Source organism: Scaptodrosophila lebanonensis, unplaced genomic scaffold (genome assembly GCF_003285725.1).
Source record: "Scaptodrosophila lebanonensis strain 11010-0011.00,11010-0021.00 unplaced genomic scaffold, SlebRS2 tig00000136-arrow-arrow-pilon, whole genome shotgun sequence".
In the NCBI taxonomy this organism is placed as follows: Eukaryota; Metazoa; Arthropoda; class Insecta; order Diptera; family Drosophilidae; genus Scaptodrosophila; species Scaptodrosophila lebanonensis.
The window spans coordinates 380,585-400,648 of NW_022060586.1; the positions used below are offsets into that span (position 1 = coordinate 380,585).

General features: G+C 42.4%; 6 protein-coding genes across 7 annotated transcripts; 4 read left to right on the top strand and 2 right to left on the bottom strand.

The window, feature by feature from the left end:
* The first annotated feature begins 26 nt into the window (after nucleotides 1-26).
* Nucleotides 27-1,165, top strand: LOC115629142 (serine/threonine-protein phosphatase Pgam5, mitochondrial). Of its 2 annotated transcripts, none has more exons than XM_030525493.1 (2): nucleotides 27-712; nucleotides 769-1,165. In XM_030525493.1, the coding sequence occupies exons 1-2, from the start codon at nucleotides 155-157 to the stop codon at nucleotides 1,078-1,080; spliced, it is 870 nt and encodes a 289-aa protein (XP_030381353.1). In that variant the 5' UTR covers nucleotides 27-154; the 3' UTR covers nucleotides 1,081-1,165. The 2 variants fall into 2 exon arrangements, with proteins under 2 accessions (XP_030381353.1, XP_030381354.1); XM_030525494.1 differs by having other exon boundaries at nucleotides 772-1,165.
* Nucleotides 1,166-3,609: 2,444 nt separating this feature from the next.
* On the bottom strand, nucleotides 3,610-7,250 carry LOC115629111 (protein MMS22-like). The gene is made up of 3 exons (XM_030525440.1): nucleotides 6,881-7,250; nucleotides 6,198-6,817; nucleotides 3,610-6,129 (listed from the first exon to the last, which is right to left on the bottom strand). The coding sequence occupies exons 1-3, from the start codon at nucleotides 7,213-7,215 to the stop codon at nucleotides 3,707-3,709; spliced, it is 3,378 nt and encodes a 1,125-aa protein (XP_030381300.1). The 5' UTR covers nucleotides 7,216-7,250; the 3' UTR covers nucleotides 3,610-3,706.
* A 1,029-nt stretch (nucleotides 7,251-8,279) lies between these two features.
* Nucleotides 8,280-10,280, top strand: LOC115629103 (peroxisomal targeting signal 1 receptor). Its single transcript, XM_030525424.1, has one exon. The coding sequence runs from the start codon at nucleotides 8,373-8,375 to the stop codon at nucleotides 10,059-10,061; it is 1,689 nt and encodes a 562-aa protein (XP_030381284.1). The 5' UTR covers nucleotides 8,280-8,372; the 3' UTR covers nucleotides 10,062-10,280.
* On the bottom strand, nucleotides 10,214-11,133 carry LOC115629104 (mediator of RNA polymerase II transcription subunit 18). The gene is made up of 3 exons (XM_030525426.1): nucleotides 10,949-11,133; nucleotides 10,612-10,898; nucleotides 10,214-10,552 (listed from the first exon to the last, which is right to left on the bottom strand). The coding sequence occupies exons 1-3, from the start codon at nucleotides 11,071-11,073 to the stop codon at nucleotides 10,326-10,328; spliced, it is 639 nt and encodes a 212-aa protein (XP_030381286.1). The 5' UTR covers nucleotides 11,074-11,133; the 3' UTR covers nucleotides 10,214-10,325.
* A 271-nt stretch (nucleotides 11,134-11,404) lies between these two features.
* LOC115629167 (PAX-interacting protein 1) lies at nucleotides 11,405-13,793 on the top strand. Its single transcript, XM_030525539.1, has 3 exons — nucleotides 11,405-11,503; nucleotides 12,053-12,265; nucleotides 12,328-13,793. The coding sequence occupies exons 2-3, from the start codon at nucleotides 12,251-12,253 to the stop codon at nucleotides 13,480-13,482; spliced, it is 1,170 nt and encodes a 389-aa protein (XP_030381399.1). The 5' UTR covers nucleotides 11,405-11,503; nucleotides 12,053-12,250; the 3' UTR covers nucleotides 13,483-13,793.
* Nucleotides 13,794-18,629: 4,836 nt separating this feature from the next.
* On the top strand, nucleotides 18,630-19,298 carry LOC115629196. Its single transcript, XM_030525596.1, has one exon. It carries the CDS (start codon nucleotides 18,630-18,632, stop codon nucleotides 19,296-19,298), a length of 669 nt encoding a protein of 222 aa, XP_030381456.1.
* The last annotated feature ends 766 nt before the right edge of the window (nucleotides 19,299-20,064 follow it).

The window sequence follows — 20,064 nt, forward strand, 5'->3', positions numbered from 1 at the left end:
TACGATAGCAAAAAAAACAGCTGGGGAGTCGGCCTATATATGGTGGGAATTTCAGTTTACGCAAGATAAGCAGATAAAGATAAATTAAACATAGGCAATTAGTATTATAGTGACTCAAATCAAAGCCTATTGCTCTTCAATAACTGCCATATTCATGCGCAAGTTCACTGCCCTTGCCCTTGGAACAGGCGCCGGTTTGGTGGCCTATTATTACCAGCGGTTATGCGATCCACAAAAAGTGGTTCACAACTCCTGGACGAACAGCGAAAAGCCCATAAATGAGTATGCCCTCTGGGACAGCAACTGGGATTTTCGTGACCCGAAGAGTTTGGTGCGACCGCAGAAAACCGAATTGCCGCAAGAGCAAAATCGGTACAACAGCGAGCTAGAGAAAGCCGTGCCCAAGAGTGCGCGCCATATCATCCTTGTAAGGCACGGAGAGTACCTGGATGTGGGTAATACGGATGAAACGCATCATTTAACGGAACGCGGTAGACTCCAGGCTAAATATACGGGTAAACGACTCCGAGATCTAGGCATCAAATGGGATAAAGTTATTGCATCTACAATGGTGCGTGCGCAGGAAACAGCGAGTATAATAATCAAAGAGATTGACTTTGATATGAACAATGTCAAACATTGCGCTTTCCTGCGAGAAGGAGCGCCCATTCCGCCACAGCCCCCAGTGGGTCATTGGCGTCCCGAAGCTTCGGTGAGTAGAAAATGTGAGCCAAGCGTCCTTCTAAACATCTGTCAATTCACTTGCAGCAGTTTTATCGCGATGGTGCACGCATTGAGGCAGCCTTTCGTCGCTATTTTCATCGCGCCTATCCCGACCAAGAAAAGGACAGCTATACATTAATTGTAGGACATGGCAATGTGATACGCTACTTTGTGTGTCGTGCCCTTCAGTTTCCACCAGAGGCGTGGCTTCGGATTAGTATCAACCATGCCTCCATCACATGGCTGACGATCAGCGCGTCTGGCAATGTGACTATCAAATATTTGGGCGATTCGGGTTATATGCCGGTCAATTATCTGACCCATCGCATACCACGCGACGCCAAGGGTGTTGTGTAGACAACCAGCCGCCATCCCCCACCTCTATGTAAGATGAAAGAGAACCAAGTAAAGCAGCGTAGCTGGCAATTTTGCATTTATCCTAGTTGTTTTTGTTCTATTTGGAATTGGCCAGACAAGTTGTATTTTGGGAAATAGATACTTTTACACCTTTTTTCGGAGCAAGGTTACAATTGCAAAAACCGGTGTCACATATACGAATATATGGTATGTAAATTAACAACGGGGCCATATGAATCGACGTATATAGTTTGTATCGTCGCAATATGGTTCTTATTCCTGCAATATATAACACTACTCTTTTATACCCTGTACTCATGGTTACAAGACGTTCGTAGAGACATATATATGTTTTACTGATTAGTAATAGAGGGGAAATTGGGGTGCATCAGAAAAAAAACACAAACTTGATCTGCCTAGGGCTTAGGCGAACCTTGATACCAAGTTTGGTAATTCTAGCTCTTGTACCTTCTGAGATCCTTTGGTTCATACAGACGGACATGGCTATATCGACTCGTTTTGTCATACTGATCAATAATATAATTATGTACTTTTGGGGGTCTGCCACGCCTCCTTCTGTTTGTTACATTCGCACTAAACTAGTATGCCCTTTGGGTACAAGGTATAAAAATATATTTTTATATGTATGTATATGGGTACGAAGTAATTAAATGCATTGTATTTCATGTAAGGAAATTTAATTATCGACTCTAGCATTAAATTCTCGTTATGCCCTTATTACCTTACGGGTAAAAAGGATATATACATATACATATGTACATATATAGTATTAAGTTTATGCATGCAAAAAAAGCATCTCTGACCCCATAAAATATATACTTGTACATGTGTATATTCTTACTCAACATGACGAGAAGAATCGATCTAGACATGTCCGTCCGTCTGGATGAACACTTGGATTTCGGAAACTGAGCGCACATTAGCCAATCTTTGTATGCAGACGTTCCTAGTCCCTAGTCTCTCCCCTCTCCCAATTATAGAATTTCGTCTATACTGCCTACATTTTAAAATCTACATAAACCAAAATTTGTACACGTAATATACATATATATATTTCTACATTTGTGTTTTTATACCCTGTACCCAAAGGGTGAAAGGGTATACTAGTTTTGTGCGAATGTATGTAAAAGGCAGAAGGAGGCGTGGCAGACCCCACAAAGTATATATATTCTTGATCAGGATGAGAAGACGAGTCGATATTGCCATGTCCGTCTGTCCGTCCGTCTGTATGAACGCAAGGATCTCAGAAAGTATAAGAGCTAGAATAACCAAACTTGGTATACAGATTCTCCTGAGCCTGAGAAAGGACGAGTTTGTGCATTTTTCCCGATGATGAAGTGGGTACAGGTTGGCCCGTTCCAATTTTTAATATCTAATTATTTTAAAGGCGATGTATGATGATGCTAACCTGGCGGTCCTGCAGAATGGAAAAACAAGTGTACCTTTCCAGACAAACACAGGAGTCAAGCAAGGCTACCATCTATCGCTACTGCTCTTCAACATCGTGGTAGACGAGTTCATGAGGGAAATTTGCAAATCCAAGCGTAGTATCACTGGAGCTTCAACAGACATCTTGAAGACTTGGACTATGCGGACGACATCTGTCTGATCTCTCACAATCTCTGTTATATCCAATCCTAAGCTGATGACCTCGTGGACTTAGCCAGTCGGGTCGGGCCTTAAATAAACACGGCTAAAACAAAAGCGATGCGCCTCAATCGCGCCCGCCAAGCAAACATCAACATATGTGGAACCCAATCGAGTTTGTCGATAACTTCACATACCTCGGCACCATTATCTCCAACAATGGTGGCGTGAACGAAGATGTATCGAGTCGTTTTACCAAAGCCCGAACAGCATTCGGAAGACTGTATCGCATATGGAGAAGCGGACAGTTAAACAGAAGAACCAAACTGCGTATCTTCAATGCCTGTGTCAAGTCCACATTACTGTATGGGAGCAAGACGATTCCGCCCTAAGGGGGATTTTCGGAAACGCCGTTCGTATAATCACCTATATCTCGGAGACTATAAGACCTAGGAACACCAAATTTTAGTCCAAGATGCCTTGTGTGAATACGCAGAAAATGTGTATTTTGGAATTTCCCTCCCTTCCCTCTCTCCACCGCAATTAGTGATATTTCAAAACTCCCGTAATTTGGAATTTCGAACTAAAATTTTGCAAATACCCCCAGTTAGTGAATATGTGTCCGTATGCCAAGTTTCATTATGATAGATCGATTTAACAGGAAGTTATAGTCATAAATATACATATTTGCTGCCCAGCGCTGCCCGCACCTGTTGTTGATGTTGGTGCTTTGGTTGACTGCAAACATGCTCACACATGACATGCATACACTCATATAGACGCAATTGCTTTGTATATGCGCAATTATACACCCTTTACGTGAGTTCGAATACCGAGAGAGGTAAAATCGATCAAAATTGATTTTAAATTTTTTTAATTTCTATAATTATTTTAAACATACATATGTACAGAGTATTTCAAAGTCGGGACACCCGACTTTAGCATTTTTACTTGTTTCATTTAAAAAATGTGTTCACGACATTCGACTTTTCGACGTCGGCTGAATGTACTCCAATTCCTAATTCTTTGGCATAGCTGTTTGAAGGACTTGCTGCAGTTTTTGTAAGCATTTACGTATGCCTACATCAACGCCCGGACCGCGTTTCTGCTCTACGATCTGCGCCTCATTTTTAACAAATGGCAGCAGGGGCGCAACTAGGGCTGGCACCAGCTCACTGATTTTAAAGAGCATTTGAAAAAAGAAGTAGGTACAGTGAGCCATATGTTTTTTGGCTAGTGTGCAGATATCAGCGGCGAAAGCGTCACGTATTGTGGAAGACCGCTGGAAGATTCTATGGCTGATAAGCGCGCGATACAATTCTAGAACTAAGATGCGACTGTGGGCATTTTCGTCCACAAACATCACGTGCTCAAGCAGCGGCTGGTGTGCAGCTTTCAGTAGGGTCAACAACTGTGCCTCTCCACTAGCCTGTTGCTCCGTGCTTGGTACATCCTCCAGCCCATTAATCAGCTGCTGCAATATGGTTACGACGAGCCCCGTATTTGGGCCCGCCTGTCGTTGCTGCACAACCAGGAACTGCGCCATCAGCTTTTCCAACACAAATTGCGACAGCTGTCCCTCCACATCAGTCTGCAATATGCTCGCATAAGGGCGCGAAACCAACTTGGCGTTTGTCAAGTTTCTGAAGTACGGCGTCCAATGAAGAAGAAGCTTTTGCAATGTCCAACCAAGATACGCGTCCGTTTTATAAGGTAGCCGACCTATGCCTTGCAGCAGTACCGGGAATATTTTGTGCATCATCTGTGGCAGGCGGCCTTTAGGTGGTGTCCCCGTCTGCAGAGACGTAGGCAAGAGAAAACGCGACAAAGCCAAATGAAAGAAGCAGCTCGGTTTCGAACGCACATAGGCCAAGGGAGCGCAGTTGTAAATAACAATGGCTATAAAACTGTAGAAGCGTGTAACCAGTTCAGGACGCTCTGCGTGGATTCGCTCCGGTGGCAGCCACAACTCAAAGTTGTGTACGTAGGCATGCAGTTTGTTGCTTAATTGCATGCGCACATGTGCATTGTCCTGGACGTGCAGGTCGAGCGCTCTAAAGAAGGCGCAGAGTGGTTCTCTTGTCTCCAATGCTGACGGTTCAATGTGCAGTGCCTGAAACTCTGAAAGCTGCTGGACATGTGGCGTTAGCGCAATCACAGCTTCGTGATGCGGTGTCAGTAACACTAGCGACTTCACCCATACTTGTATGATGACAGCATCTGTCAGTATGATGCCGCCAGATTGTTTATCCGCATGCTGATCCTCCAGCACATGCAGCAGTAGCTGTGCATTGGCCGCCATATTCGCTGGTGTACCATGTAGAAAACCTGGTAGCAATTTACCATCTTTGAGACAAAAGTCTGCGGACAGTTTAGGCAACCAAGTACTGTAGCTACTAACGTACTGTAGACGGAGCAAGGGCAGTATATGGTCCTGGAGTGCCTGCCACATATCTTGGACTCCCGCGTTTGGGACTTGTAATTCACGTATACGCTCAAAGATCAGATGTAGCGTCTCCCAGACGCGATCCTGGGCAGCCTGTTCACTGTGTTCTACGTAATGGACCAGCCAAGAACTGATCAAAAGATGCTCACCATGAGAAAAGTCGCAAGTCTGCTTGTAGATCGGCTGAAGTGCAGCTACAAAAACACTAGCTACATCCAAGTCATTTTGCACTTTCTTGAGCTGAGCCAAAAGCTTCTTAACGTATTCGTCCACCGGCACTTGACGCTCTACGTGCAACAATAGCAGTGCCATGTGACCTTTCGCTGTGACCAGGCGACGATTTGGCGGCAGCTTGTCCAATGACATACAAAGCATCATCTCTCGCAATTTAGGCGCCAACTCCGCAAAATCACAGTATGAGAGCAATAAGCTCAGAAAAAGCTCGATCACTTGGTGTATGCCCTGCTCGTTAAGCGCTAGCATTTTTGCGGCGCTGAATTTGCTGAAGATACGACCCAACACTTTTTGCACCTGGTTACTATGTCCAAGCAACTGCAGCGACTTGCCAAGCAGCAGGACGAAGAGAGTAAAGCTGCCTAAATTCAGATCATCCAGCTGCTGCTTTCCGAGCAGCTTGCGATAGCGCTCCAGGTATGCGCTCCCACTTGCGCATGTTTTTGGCAGCTCTTGCATCCGCGAGCCGACTATAGTCAAGCTACAGTTGATGGAGCGATGCATATGCTCCCAGATATGGCAGAGTACGTCTGAGTTGGGCCGACCGAATTGCAGCTGCAGTGGCGCTAAAAGGCAGAGATAGACACGTCGTTGCTGCTCATCTGGCTGACAGTTGAGGAACTCTTTGAGGCAGGCTGCAATTTGGAGGACCTCTGATGAAGGAATGGACTCTTCTTGCTTCCACTGGGCACTGAGACGCACCAATGAGAGACGCAACCACGCATGGAATTCATGACAGGCCAAGTCTTTGGAAGAATCGACTGTAAATTAAGGACGTTAGGGCATGTGGACGAAAATAAATGAAAAGGCTTCTTAAATTAAAACTTACGCTGCGTCTTGTAGCGGTACATGGCTCGGTCAAAGAGTGGCCAGAATTCTGCTTCCTCGGGAGGCATCAAAGTCGACAGCTGGTACGACCACATAGGCAACAAGCGCTGCAGTAGCATCCAAAACTCCTTTATACAGGGACATACAAAAGCTGAAGAGTGCAACAATTCAACTTTATGTTTGCTGTGATGAAAATAGCTGGCACACAGAATCAGCTCATCCAGAGTGCGCTCCAGTTGGTCATAAAAAATCTGTTGTGCCTCCTGTAGTTCCTGCCCATGTACCTCGTACTTCAGGATCAGGTACAAATCCAGCATACGCCATTCTAACGCACCGTGGTAGAAATGATAGGCGGGCGCTTGGCATTCGTTGCCCTTACTGTGCTCGGCGAAATACAAGACACGCCACGTGCCCGCATCCAGAATGTTGTTGAGCAGCTCTCGCAAATAGGTAACAGGTTCCCGCAATACTGGCCAATGCAGTTCCATAAATTCATCGTGTAGCAGCAGATGATAGCAGTGTGTGACCTGTTGACGCGCTTTGTACCAGTCGATTTGGGTCTGCGCCGATCTTAAATGTTGCTGCTCTACCACAGTCGAGTAGAACTTTTGTACGTTTTTGCTGTCGATTATACAAATATACATATCGGTTGACTATTACTGATGCCACTTAATTGATTCTTACCATGCATCGCTTAGGAGGAAACTCATTACAGCGCGCACTTGTAATTGTCCTGGATCAAAGCCAAACATCAGATTGTCCAGCTTGGTGCATGGGGGCAGCTCATGCAACCCATAACCAAGGCCAATGAAGCTATCATTGCGAAAATCTTGCACGCGCGATTCTCGGCCGCTGCAATTGAATTCCGGCAAAACTGCTGTATATTCATTGTGTGCAGATTGTTGTTCAGATGGCAAGCAAACAGTAGTGTTTACTTGTTGCTTATCTGTTTGAGTTGCAGCCAGGAAAGCATTAAGAATATCTTCATCGTCATCCGATTGAAACAGGTCATAATCCATAATACATGTGTATTGTATTGTCTGTCAAAAAAGCTTTTAAAAAGAAACTAAGAACAATGCTGATCGCTTTTACCTACTTTAGCATAAGAACTAGCGTAAAGGGTGTAGGGACGTAAGAAAGCATCGATCTATCGAGTATTGACAATGTTCTTTACATCGATGTTTTACGATGTTTTGTTGCTTGCGATGCATCGCCGATTCATCGATATTTGTTCATACATGGAACATTTTGCATGTCTTGTTCGACGGTCACATTTCTTTGTGCGGTCAAAGCCAAAGTAAGTTTTCCTGTAAATTGCAGTATTTAAAGAGTATGCGTATAGCCACTTTAAAATTGTAAAAGGCGTCGGATTGATTTGTTTTTAAAATTACATGCTCATTAAAAGTCAGGATTATTTTACATTGAGTAAAATTCTGTGACAGCATATCTTGATTAATACACGTTGTTTATTTAAAATATCCCTGTTGATTTCTCCCCAAATATGAGCCGTTTTTCTATGAAAAGTTAATTTTTGAAAACATCGACATCGATGTTTTCTCTTCGACTAACATCCCTGTAAGGGCGCACACTACATAGGAATATGTGTATTTGTATACATATGTATGTCTCGTTTGCCTGAGCAAAGCAGCAGCAACAACAAACAAATTGCAAAATACACATTTGGCCATTCATTGCGTATTCACATAGTACGTCTTGGAATACAATTTGGTACCCTTAGGTCTTATAGTCTCCGAGATATACATATGTACATACATAGGTGCTTATACGAACCGAAAATCGGGAATTCCCCCATAATATAGATCAAGAATACTCATATGCATATGCACACATACATACATATGTACATATGTGTTTTGTGGGGTCTGCCATGCCTCCTTCTGCCTTTACATTTTTCACCTCCCGCAAACATATAACAATTAGCAGCTCAAGGCTCATTGTTATGAAACGCATCACAGTCAGCTTGTCTTTTAAGCAGCTGAGTATCTTTTCGATTCACCAATAGGAAGTTATCGCTAGAGATGTGAGGCATTGTTGAAATCCAAATTTGATAAGCAACTTTATTTTGGATTGGACATTTGGACTTTCGAATAGGTCCGATTGTAGAGTGCACACAATAGATAGATTGGTGTAAGAGACAAAGGAGTCTGTGAACAATATGTCGCTGCGCCCACTTGTCGAAGGCGATTGCGGAGCCGTAAACCCTTTAGTACAACTTGGTGGCCAATTCACTCGCGATGTTGCACACAAGGATGAAGGTCTTACGAAGGCGCAATTTGAGCGCAGTATGCGCTCCGACGAGCGGCTAGTACAAGAATTTTTTGGTCAAGCAGCTGGTCCACCCCAGTCTTTTCAAATGGACACCTTGCTTCAGGAGATGCGCGATATTAACATAAGTGGAGATGGAGTGTCGCAGCAACAGTGCATGCAGGACCAGGTGGCCAGCCAGTGGAGTGCGGACTTCACGCAGCAAATGGCACCCGCACTCCCTAATAATATGGTGCACATGCAACCACAGCCACAGCCACAGTTGCATTACGTTCGGGAGTTTTTTGATGGACCTGGGACGAGTAGTCGGAATTTCTATGCACCACCTATGATGCGACAACCCTACATGGCCATAGCTGCTGGTCCTCAGCAGCATAACACATTCTTCGATACGAACACGATTATAACGGAAAACATACCGATGGCTCAGAAGGGTGAATCTGTTGATGATTGGATCACTGACTATCAAACTAGCAAGAAAGAGAATGAGCAAACTGTAACCAATTTCAACGAGAAATTCTGGCAGCGTCTACAAGAAGAATGGCAGAAGCTGGCTGAGGAGAACGAACATCCCTGGCTCTCCGAATACAATGAGAACTTAGACGCTTACAAGGAGTACGAGTTCGCCGAAGAAAATCCCATGTCCGAGCTGGATAATGCTTTTGAGAAGGGAAAAGAATATCTATCCAAAGGCGATATACCAAGCGCAGTACTTTGTTTTGAGGTGGCGGCCAAAAAAGAACCGGAGCGCGTGGAAGTCTGGGAGCTGTTAGGCATATCGCAAGCCGAAAACGAAATGGACCCGCAAAGCATAGCGGCACTGAAACGGGCTTTGGAACTACAGCCAGAGAATCAACGTGTACTAATGGCTCTGGCCGTGTGCTATACTAACGAGGGCCTGCAGAACAATGCCGTGCGCATGCTCTCAAACTGGCTACAAGTGAATCCACGCTATCAGCACTTGCTCACAGCCCATCCAGAGTTACACTCTGAACAGATTTCACTTGCTTCGTCGCTCATAGGAGCGAATAAACTGCGCGAACTGCAGCAAATATATCTGGAGGCGGTGCGTATAAATCCAGCGCAAGTCGATCCTGATTTACAGGAGGCACTAGGCGTACTTTACAATTTGTCCAATGAGTACGACAAAGCCGTCGATTGCTATCGCTCTGCCCTGCATGTAGATCCACAAAATGCTAAAGTGTGGAATCGTCTTGGCGCTAGTTTGGCTAACGGCTCGCGCTCGGTAGAGGCTGTAGAGGCCTATCAGCAGGCGCTTCTGCTTCAACCAGGATTCATACGCGTCCGTTACAACGTCGGTGTGTGTTGCATGAATCTGAAGGCATACAAAGAGGCCGTGGAGCATCTGCTGACCGCTCTGACCATGCAGGCACACACCAACGCCGCGCGCGAGTTGCCAAATGCGGCAGCAGCTACAACAGCCGGTGGACAGCATCAGATGTCCGAATCAATTTGGAGCACCCTGAAAATGGTCATTTCACTTATGGGCCGGAGTGATCTCCAGGGCTACGTAAGCGATCGAAATTTGACGGCCCTCAATGAGGCGTTCAAGGAGTAGGCTCTCGCTTAACTTTCGGTCTTTCGGTGAAGAGCTTAGTTGTACATAATGTATTTAAATGCATACCTCTGTTTCGCTTTAAATTTTTGGTTTCATGTATTTAGCTATCATACATTCTGCCTTTTTCTGGATTTTTGTGTTAAAGCACAGAATTGAAGATGGCAAATATATATACGTATACGTCTATATTTATATAAATGTATGTAAAGTTCACTTAAATAGTTAATTGCTATACAAATTCATAAAATGACCCTTAACCACTATCTATGGTAAGCGCTTATAATCGATTTTTTCCAACTGCACCAACGGCTTTAGCTGATCAGCAAATACGCGCATTTCCTCCCCAACACTCTCTTGACCATTGGGCGCAACCACTGATAGCTCCACAATATAGCTTTGTGAAATCGGATCATTATCTTGCTGCTTGCCGGGTATTATTTTGATAAGCTTTGATACGGTTATTTTCATGCGTCCCTTGCGAAACATAAAACCTGCATAAATAGACTTATTTTTATTCATTTAATTTCCATGATGGCCTGCCACAACTTACCCTTGGCTATGTATTCAAAATCGAGGCGAAACCCCATTTCTGTGAGAAATTCAAGAATACCATTAGTACAAGCGCAGTCCATGCAACTTCGCACCAATGTAGGCTTGCGTTGGTCCACCTCCGGTTGTCCAAGATAACGCATCTGGAACGGTGCATCACGATCCAAGGCGCGTCGCACCCGCAGAGTTAAGGGTGCATTTTGATTGGGTTGCCGCAAGCTCATGCACACCTCCAGGTCATGAAAAGTCTCCGGTGATGTGTCCACGTTGTCGCATAGGCCTTTTAATCTGCATGAAAGTTGTTAGTAATTTGACGAATCCAAATTCCTGTTGATTACCTGTGCATTAAGTGCTCCACCGCAGAGTCCAGAATGGAGCCCTGAAGCAAAAACTCAAGATTAGGAAGAAATCGATTTTGAAGAGCATGCGAGAGCGATTCCCGGGCCGAGGCAACGGTAGACATCACAAAGGCAGGAATTCAATTAATATAGTGTTGATCTGAGCAGATGCGTATGTAAAAATATTTGCGGCGATTTTAATCCAGTCCAGCGCTGCCGGACCGCGCACAGCTATGACCATCTGGTAGTCTGGTATATTAGTGCTGCCACTTCAAGCGTACCGCAATTTTTACTACTACTATTAGCTGCCATTAAATAAATGTACGTACATACATATGTATTTACAAATATACATAAATATGTGGGTGTGCTATAATTTTACGCCGTTATGAATAATTTTTTTTGGCTGACACCCCCACTACGTTATTTATTCAAACATGCGGATTGTGTAATTTGGTAAATGAAACACTCGTTCAAAAAGTAAAAGTGCTACCTACGTTTATACCGATCTCCCGCTTGTATTTAGTAAAGGCAGAGCTGACAGCAGTTCTAACGGTATAAGAACACGCATACATACATACATATGTATATACATGTGATATAAATGAATGTGTTTAAGAACATTGTACATACATACAATGTATGTACATACATATGTATTCTTAATAGATGTTTTATTATTTTAGGAGTAAACAATTGCACTTCCGCAATGCATCATCACCAAGAACATTTTGATTCATAAATGCTGAATAAAATGAAGCAAGAAAAGTCATTTCTTTTGTCCGGTCTGCAACAAAATTCTGCATGTTCATATGCACGACGTTTTTGCGAGCTGAGTAATCGCAATTTAAATATTGTTTTGTCTATTATTTTGTTGCTTGCCAAGCTACTTGATGTCGCACAATTTTTTATGCAACTCTCATACATTCATAAATACATATGTATGTATGTATGTATATACCCACGTACAAATACGTATGAACATATGTACATATGTACGTACATACATATGTACATACATACATATGTACATACATACATATGTACATACATACATATGTACATACATATGTAGTATGACACGCACTCGCCGTCTTACTACAGATCATGGCGCGGTTCATGTTAAAGCGACATGAGTTTGGCGTCACACTTTGCCAACCTATAAAAACTATTGATGCGATGGTTTTGCTTGGCATTGAAAGCTCTTGACCAGAAGCGAAAACAACATACAACGGACATAGCGCAGAGACACATTTTACAGACGTACGTTAATACATACATACATACACAAAAAAGGACACAATGATCTTCTATGCTGTGAGTATATTTTTGGACACTTGATGCTTACAAAACTACATACATCAAATTTATTCACATAGACCGCTTTTCTTTTCATTGCTACCTGTATGGATACCCAAGCGGTGCTTCATGGCATAGAACCCGCAAGGACCAATTCACAAGATCACCAACACCTATTCTACGAAAAGTTGCTACAGCACAACAACAGGCATGGCTACCGCTACAATGGACCCGCGCACAAGTATTTGCCGGCTGAAGGGGCACCCAGTACCGATGCCGTTACCACAACTGGACATTGGCAATATAATCCAGAAGCTCATCATGAAGGACAGGAACCGCAGTTTGCGTACGACGAGCGCAGATATAGCAGCAAGCCTAGCCTATTAAGTGGGCAGTATGAAGAGAACTTCGATCAAAAACATAAACAACATGGCTATGTTGGACCCTATAGCCAGCAATATTATGCACATCGCGCTGAGGACCAGATGCACAGTCATCAAGAGGCTACGGAATTTTACTACAAAGAATCGCCATACTCCAATGTCAACCATTACCAACAGCAACAATCGCATCAACCCACAGCCAATCAGGATGCCCTACATATTGTTCCTGGTAAAAATATTGAGGGTCACGGCACTACAAATACTGCTTCGTTTGCGAATAATGTTCAATATGTTCCTGATATTCCTCTTCCTACTAATTCGCACGGCCAAATGCAAATTGGTCAATGGAATAAGCAGTTGATGAGTCAATCTGAGCCATACGAACAGACACAGTATTTTCAGCGCGTTCCGCAGCACCAAAAACACCAACAACAAGGAGGCAGTACCACGAGTTTTGTGCAAATGCAATCTCATTCATTTGAATTGCCTACATCCTTTAGTACTCAACATGATATAATCCCTCCGCCTGTCTATCGCCCTAGCCAAGCCCTTAAATATCCGACGACGCTACAACCTGAGCATCAGCAATCGTTCGAATATGATAGTAAAAAAAGTCAGAGCCAGCAAAAGAAATTTAATCGAGAAGAAGAACTGTCACAGCATCATCGACAAAATTATGGGAGCCAATCATTTTATGCATTCGGTTCAACTCCCACCATTTCACCGGTGACATTTGTATCCACACCAGTCACACCACACCATCAGTTGTCACTATCGTCCTACAGCGTCCAACAGACGACCCAGCCAAACTCAGCACGTCCAAATCGTGAATTTCAGCATTCTTACTATTAAGGGACCATCAAAAGGGGAGAATAGATGCAATCCACAGGCTTTATCATTACTTTTTTTGCTAGCTTGTTAAAAAATCGGGCTGTTGCTGCTCTATATAGCCGACTTATGCGTTATATAGATGTCACGTGGTTGCTCTGCGCTTATTCTGAGCGTATGCTTGAATTACTTCTAAATGCGTTAGATACATATAGTATATTTTATACACCAGCATTTTGTAAGGAAACGCATTTCGTATATTCAAAACATATTTAAAAGTAATATTTTATGTAGAAACCAAGTAAAATAAATCATGTATTATGTATATACAAGTACATATGTATATAAACTAGTTTGTCCTGACTGATTGGTGATCAACGCACAGTGTAAACGGTAAGATAGCTGGTCTGAAAATTCTATATCCCATAAAGTATATATATTCTGTCTGGATGAACGCCTGGATTTCGGATCGGCTGAGCGCACATTAACCAAACTTCTTGGTATGTATTATTATCTGAGCCATTGTACCTCCGTTTCAAAACGACATACCTCCGATCGGAGATACGACGCTCGAAAGGGACATATATCCGTCGCAAAGATGTACTAGGCGGAGATATGTTGTCGGAGATATGTCGCTATGCCCGAATAACCACACATAGTATTTATTGTACTATATGTATGCCCTAGCTCTCTAAAGTAATTTTCAATTTGGTAGTTCCTTTACAAACTTTAGAGAGTGTCTGAAGAGAAATAGCATATAATAGTAATTAAATTCATAATTTTAAGCAAAAATACTTAGCCCAGCAAAGACGAGCAAGACCTGCTAGTTGAGTATTAAAATTGCCGTGATGTTCACGTGACGCTCTGGCCAATTTTTGACCATACTTCCGTTCTTCAATACTTCCATTTAAATGCGCCATGCTTCTTCTTCAGCCTAATTATAGCGGCTGGATTGTGTAATTTGAACTTGACACTGGGTGAGATGTGTGACGGGCTTGCTTGGGTGGGTGTGTGAAATTAAAAACCTATTTAAAAGCGAAATTAAAGCTAACTTAGTTTTGAGGCATAATAAATAATGAGCTGTAAAATACATAACTACGTACATTTACACTTGTGTGTACAATATATGTGTATCTACGTACATATGCCTGTACACTCCCGTTCAACTGAATAAGTTCAACATATACTTTAAAAATTAAAATTGTGGCTGAATCGTCAACTTGTCTCCCGCCTTCATGTAATTTTTTGGACAATAGCCCCCAAATGATCTCAATCGTTATTATGTCCCGGGAGTATGGCGAGTTCTCAACCCTATCCACATTTTGATCTTGTATCCACGTTCTTACCACCCTGAAAGTGTTTTGTGGGATCCATCTGTAGATACACAGTGCAGGAGTATATTAGGCTTGTCCCAAGTGAAAAATGTAAAACGCACAGAAAATGTAGGAGAATTGTCCTCCTACTAAATCTGTGGGGTCTACCACGCCTCCTTTTTTATGCTACATACATTCGTATTAAGCTAGTAAACCCTTTTACCCGTTGGGTACAGGGTATACAAAATGTTTTAGTATTACATTAAATTAATTAGTGAGCCGGGTACCAGGTATAATAACGGGAGCGCGAGCTACTACTAGTGGTACACCGGCAAAACCCCTACGAAAAACACCCGTGGTTAATTCAGCCACTGATTTATAATTTCAATTGACTAGGAAGGATCACGATATGTTGACTGGGATAGACCAGACCTATATATAACTCAGTAATCGGAAGTTACCAACTCGATCCCCCGCTTCATGACCTGTTACCCGCGTTTTAGTTTTCTACTCTTTTTTTTAAACCCTATATCCGAAGGGTAAAAATAGGGTTTTGGCAACAGAAAGCATTTGACCCCAAATATTCTTGATCACCGCCTAGATTTCGGAAACGAAAACTCTCCAAATTCTAAGGCTACACGAGTCGTTCCAAAGCTTCATAAAAGTAACGTCCATCTTGAAGTTCATCTAAATCGGTCGATCCTAACAAATGTTGTTAGGGAAATAATTTTACTCCAGTAGTATACCCACAAACTGCATCAGCGGTTTCGCCTCGCTTCAGTTATTAAAGCACTTAAAACAGGATGTTTTTTCGTTCGAATCAATCGCGCTGATAATAAGCGCATATAGAACAGTATCTAAAGTAGCGCTGGGCACGGGTCGTATTTTTGGTCGTGGCACTTCGTGCCACGCGTGGGCCCGCATGTTCGTGTTGCAAATTCCGATCTCGTGCGTGGCCGTGCGCGTTCGTGTTGAGCTAAAAAGGCATGACAAAACACGAAGAAACACGAATATAACACGAACAAAATTAACAACAATAGTAATAAAAATATAGTCAACGCGACTTTTCTTAATTTTTGGAAACTAATAATGCAAACAAAATTTTCTGGGCAGGTCAAGAATATAACTACTACTTGTATATGTATATATGTAGTGCTGTTGATTTGTGTGTTAAAGTACTGGAAAAAAGTAAAAATTGGAATTGCTTAGGCAAATATCAAGATATATTGTCAATATCCCTGACAGCTTTTCAACAAGTGAACGAGCTTTTTCCACTTCTGGAGCAATTTCCAATAAGCGACGAGCTCGACTTCTCTTTGCTCAAATAGCTATAAATACAAATTCGAAGTGCTTAATATGGATATATTTTTCGTTTTTACATTTAATGGTAATAACAGGTTCGTGTTGGGCCGTGCTTAAAAATATTTGCTTCGTGCGTGCGCATGCGTGTTTCCAAAAGTTCATTTCGTAGCCGTGTCGTGTCGGGCCGAAAATAGCCGGCCCATGCCAATCTCTAATCTGTAGCATCGATCGACCTATTGGGCAGCCAACGGGATGAAATGCAAACAATGTCAATACGAGCAACTTGACAAACCATTCACATGGACAACGTGGAGCACACGATATTCCATTGCAAAAGCATTTGGATATGGCACACCGGAGAACAATCGAGGAAGGACATACAGCGAAAAGCACTGGAGATAAGTAACGGCCTTTGTTGGAACCCTTCTACGCTTTAAGATGAATGACCTAAGGATACAATATATACCCCATTATTTGTCACTTTTCTAAACACTTCGATTGTTTTCCGGCAACAGCGGTAAACATTTCTTACCATTTTTGTAACCTATTCAGTTAAGCTGGGGTGTTTGTTCATCAGGAACGCGTGCGTTCATAAATCATTTCCGTTATGTGTGTATGTACGAGTATGTTGCTTTGAATTGCAGTAAGACATGTTTTAACGAATGCTTAACTGAGACTGGCTAACAGCAGCAGACAAACAAGCACACATACAGATTCACAGACAAACATGCAGCATAAAATATGAAAAGTGAAGGTAATGTAAATACTCGTACAATCAAAATGCACAAACACCATACACTCCCACATACATATACATATGTATGTATGTATGTATGTACATGCCCTTCAACTTTTGCGTCCGTTATGAAATTATAACAGACAAATGTCAAAGCCCAACTTAAGTCGCTGCTCAACACTGACGCTGTGCAAAGAAAGTTGCACTTGGGACCTCAAATTGCGAGCAGTGAATGCGTGATAGTTAACAGTGGATGCGAGATAGTTAAGACAGTGAAAACTCCCTTAACGGACACCCCTCTTAGACGGACACTCTTTCTAGAACATTCGTTTTGGTGTACTTTTTAAGTACTTTCAAGTTCAACTCTCTTGTGCGGACACTCTCCTGACCGGACGCGGACACTATTTTTCGAGAAATTCGAACTAAAGCCGCTCTTGGCTGGACGCGAGCCTCGTGTTAACGGATGCTGACATGCATAAGCACATCAAATTTGAAAGAAAACCTCTCTTGGCATTCAAAATAATTGTAGTGATACTCTTCATTAAGCTTGATCATCCGTATTTATCATATTCTTTTTATTTCTAATTATTTTTTTTCTACGTATACCCATGTGATCCACTACAAGATTTTTATAAAATGTTCTATAGCTTCCGCTATTACACATACATTGCACATATTATTGTTGTTACATATGTAATTATTTGTTAGTTAGTTTTGCAAGATAAAAACAAGAGAGAACGACCCAAGCTCGACCTTTCTCGGACTTAGGAGAATCTGGATACCAGTTGAGGGTGAAATCAAAAAAATAAAATAAACTCGTGTGGCCTATGGACTAGGAGAGTCTACATACCAAGTTTGGTTAATGTGCTCTAGCCGTTTCTGAAATCCAGGCGTTGACCCAGACGGTGTGTGCAAAGTTTGGTTAATGTAACTTTTGAAATATGGACGTTATTGACGAAATTCTGTAGTGGGGGAAAATAAAATAAACTCGTCTATTCTCGGACCTAGGAGAATCCGGATGCCAACTTTGATTATTCCAGCTTTTATAGTTTCTGAGATCCTTGCGTTCATCCAGACAGAGTTCTTTCAAAAGCTGTTATACAAATTATAATAATGTAGTATAAAGCTACCAATTAACTTAACTATTAATTCGTCTTCGGGATGGCTGTACCAATTCGACGCACTGTTTGATCTTTATTGATTTAGTGGTATAACAATTCTCATTGATTATTTTATTATCATATCGTACTAATGACCTCGGCCTGTAAGCAATCATCAAGTTTTCAGGGTTACATGTGCGTGTATGTAGTACTTGTATGTATCTTTGGCAGAAGGCTTATCTTTTCACTTGCTCCAAATTTGTCGACTGTAAAATTTGTGCAACTTGGCTGTGGAACTTGAAGGGCGCCTCAGTTACATGGGCTGTTGAGCGCCTAAATTCAACAATGCGGACTCAAAAAACTCAAAATCAGCAAGACTAACAGAAACATCAGCAGCACCACCAATTTGCAGTTGGAACTAAGTGGCCCAAAAATTGCAAAATCTCGTTTGCGCAAGCAACAAAAATATAAAGAAAATTATAACGCATAATCGAAAGGCGTCAGGTGTCGTAAAGCGATTTTCGGCAAAGAAGTTGAACGCCTCGCCTTCGCCCATTAAACGATTCCCCACTCTTCTCCCCACTCGAACTCTCAATTAGGGAGTTCGTCAGGCAGACTGACAGACTGCGCTGGTTAAATTTTGAGCTTAGTTGAACAGCTGCAGTTGGGAGTAGCTACGACTGAGGTTGCATAACTAGTCACGGGCACTTGGGTTAAATAATGGAAGCGGAAGCTGCGTGCCGCGTGACGTATCACTTGCAAGCTGCAACGGAACTGAACTATTGGATTGGATTACATTGCAGTAGCCATATAAATAAAGTTACCAATCGCCGCTTGCACCAAACACTCAAAATGCTGTCAGCTGTTGTCATCATTAATCTCTGCCTGATCTCACTCTGCTGCCGAGTGGACGCTCAGCAGCAGTTGCCTGCTTACTACTCGCAAGCCGAACTATATGCCATGCCTTGGGAGACTGTAGCGCCAGCTTCGTTACAGAGCTTAACCTACACAGGTCCACAGAGATTTCCGTCTTCATCACCAGTACCAGCAGAAGTATCTCAACAGACGCCAATATCCATGGGTCTGTTTAGGCCTCATTCGTTGCAAACATCGTCTGCAACAGCCGGGTCTGAAACCAACTTCAAGCTGCCGTTCAGACCTTCTCCGTTTGCCGGATATAGTGATGGGAATGAGGAGCAGTCACCACAGCTGCAGAAACAAGAGCAACAGTTACGGCCTCCTCTGTCCCGACCAGGGGAGCTTCCTTTCCACGCACCTGGATACTATAATACCAAGCCCATTGGCGGACCCAGTACAAAGAAGAATTCCGATCCCAGGAGTTTCACGTATATGTCGCCCAGTTACCTTTACAACTTGTTTAGAAACTAAGTTTAACATTTTATTCAACTATTTGGGAGGTGTATAAGTGCTGTTTATGCTTATATAATTTTTTGTTAGATGCTACTTCTTAAAATAATTGATTTTAAATTATTGTATATTCTACAGTATGAACCGACATCTTAAGTAAAAGACAACGTCATGCCATAGGAACATAGCTCCATGTATGTAATCTAATCTTACCGAATACCTTGAAAGCTGTTAAGTAACTAAACATGATTTGAAGTTTTAAGCCATCCTACATTCTACTTTTTAGGCCCTAACCCCTTGCTACATAAACTCGACTTTGCACACGTAATTAATAACTTTTTTTAACTTTTGTTGTAAATTTCATCCAAATTGGCTAAATCTTAGAACAGTTATTAGCGAAACAATTTCACTCCGGTACTACGTCCACAAATAACGGGATCAGGTTCGCTTCCCTTCTTCTTCTTTCTGCTTCTAATATTAGTTGCTTGGGTACAATTCACAGTCGGGTTGGACAGCCCCATAATAGATAGAGCACAGATTAATTCTCTAGGACGTTTTAAAACTGTGTCCGCTAATTTTTAAAGGACCGCCAAGGGTATTTCAGTCCAACAAGGTGTGACTGCGGAAATAGTGACTTCGTTGGTTTTTCGCAAAGACGCACTTCTTTTACACTTCTCCATAACTTTTTTGACTCTTATACTAGATATTCCTTTGCAAAACACGCTATTTTGAGCTTTTCACCTTTCATGTGGGCATTTCCAATCTGACGTGATGTGACAATATATAT

Bases quoted from the DNA above. Each gene is read 5' to 3' on its own strand.
- LOC115629104 (XM_030525426.1), bottom strand. From the start codon at position 11,073: ATGTCTACCGTTGCCTCGGCCCGGGAATCGCTCTCGCATGCTCTTCAA. The intron at 10,899-10,948 runs GTAATCAACAGG...ACTTTCATGCAG, and splicing joins GTGGAGCACTTAATGCACAG to ATTAAAAGGCCTATGCGACA. The intron at 10,553-10,611 runs GTAAGTTGTGGC...CTATTTATGCAG, and splicing joins TTTTGAATACATAGCCAAGG to GTTTTATGTTTCGCAAGGGA.
- LOC115629103 (XM_030525424.1), top strand. From the start codon at position 8,373: ATGTCGCTGCGCCCACTTGTCGAAGGCGATTGCGGAGCCGTAAACCCT.
- LOC115629196 (XM_030525596.1), top strand. From the start codon at position 18,630: ATGGAAGCGGAAGCTGCGTGCCGCGTGACGTATCACTTGCAAGCTGCA.
- LOC115629142 (XM_030525493.1), top strand. From the start codon at position 155: ATGCGCAAGTTCACTGCCCTTGCCCTTGGAACAGGCGCCGGTTTGGTG. The intron at 713-768 runs GTGAGTAGAAAA...ATTCACTTGCAG, and splicing joins ATTGGCGTCCCGAAGCTTCG to CAGTTTTATCGCGATGGTGC.
- LOC115629111 (XM_030525440.1), bottom strand. From the start codon at position 7,215: ATGGATTATGACCTGTTTCAATCGGATGACGATGAAGATATTCTTAAT. The intron at 6,818-6,880 runs GTAAGAATCAAT...TATAATCGACAG, and splicing joins TTCCTCCTAAGCGATGCATG to CAAAAACGTACAAAAGTTCT. The intron at 6,130-6,197 runs GTAAGTTTTAAT...CTTAATTTACAG, and splicing joins GTACCGCTACAAGACGCAGC to TCGATTCTTCCAAAGACTTG.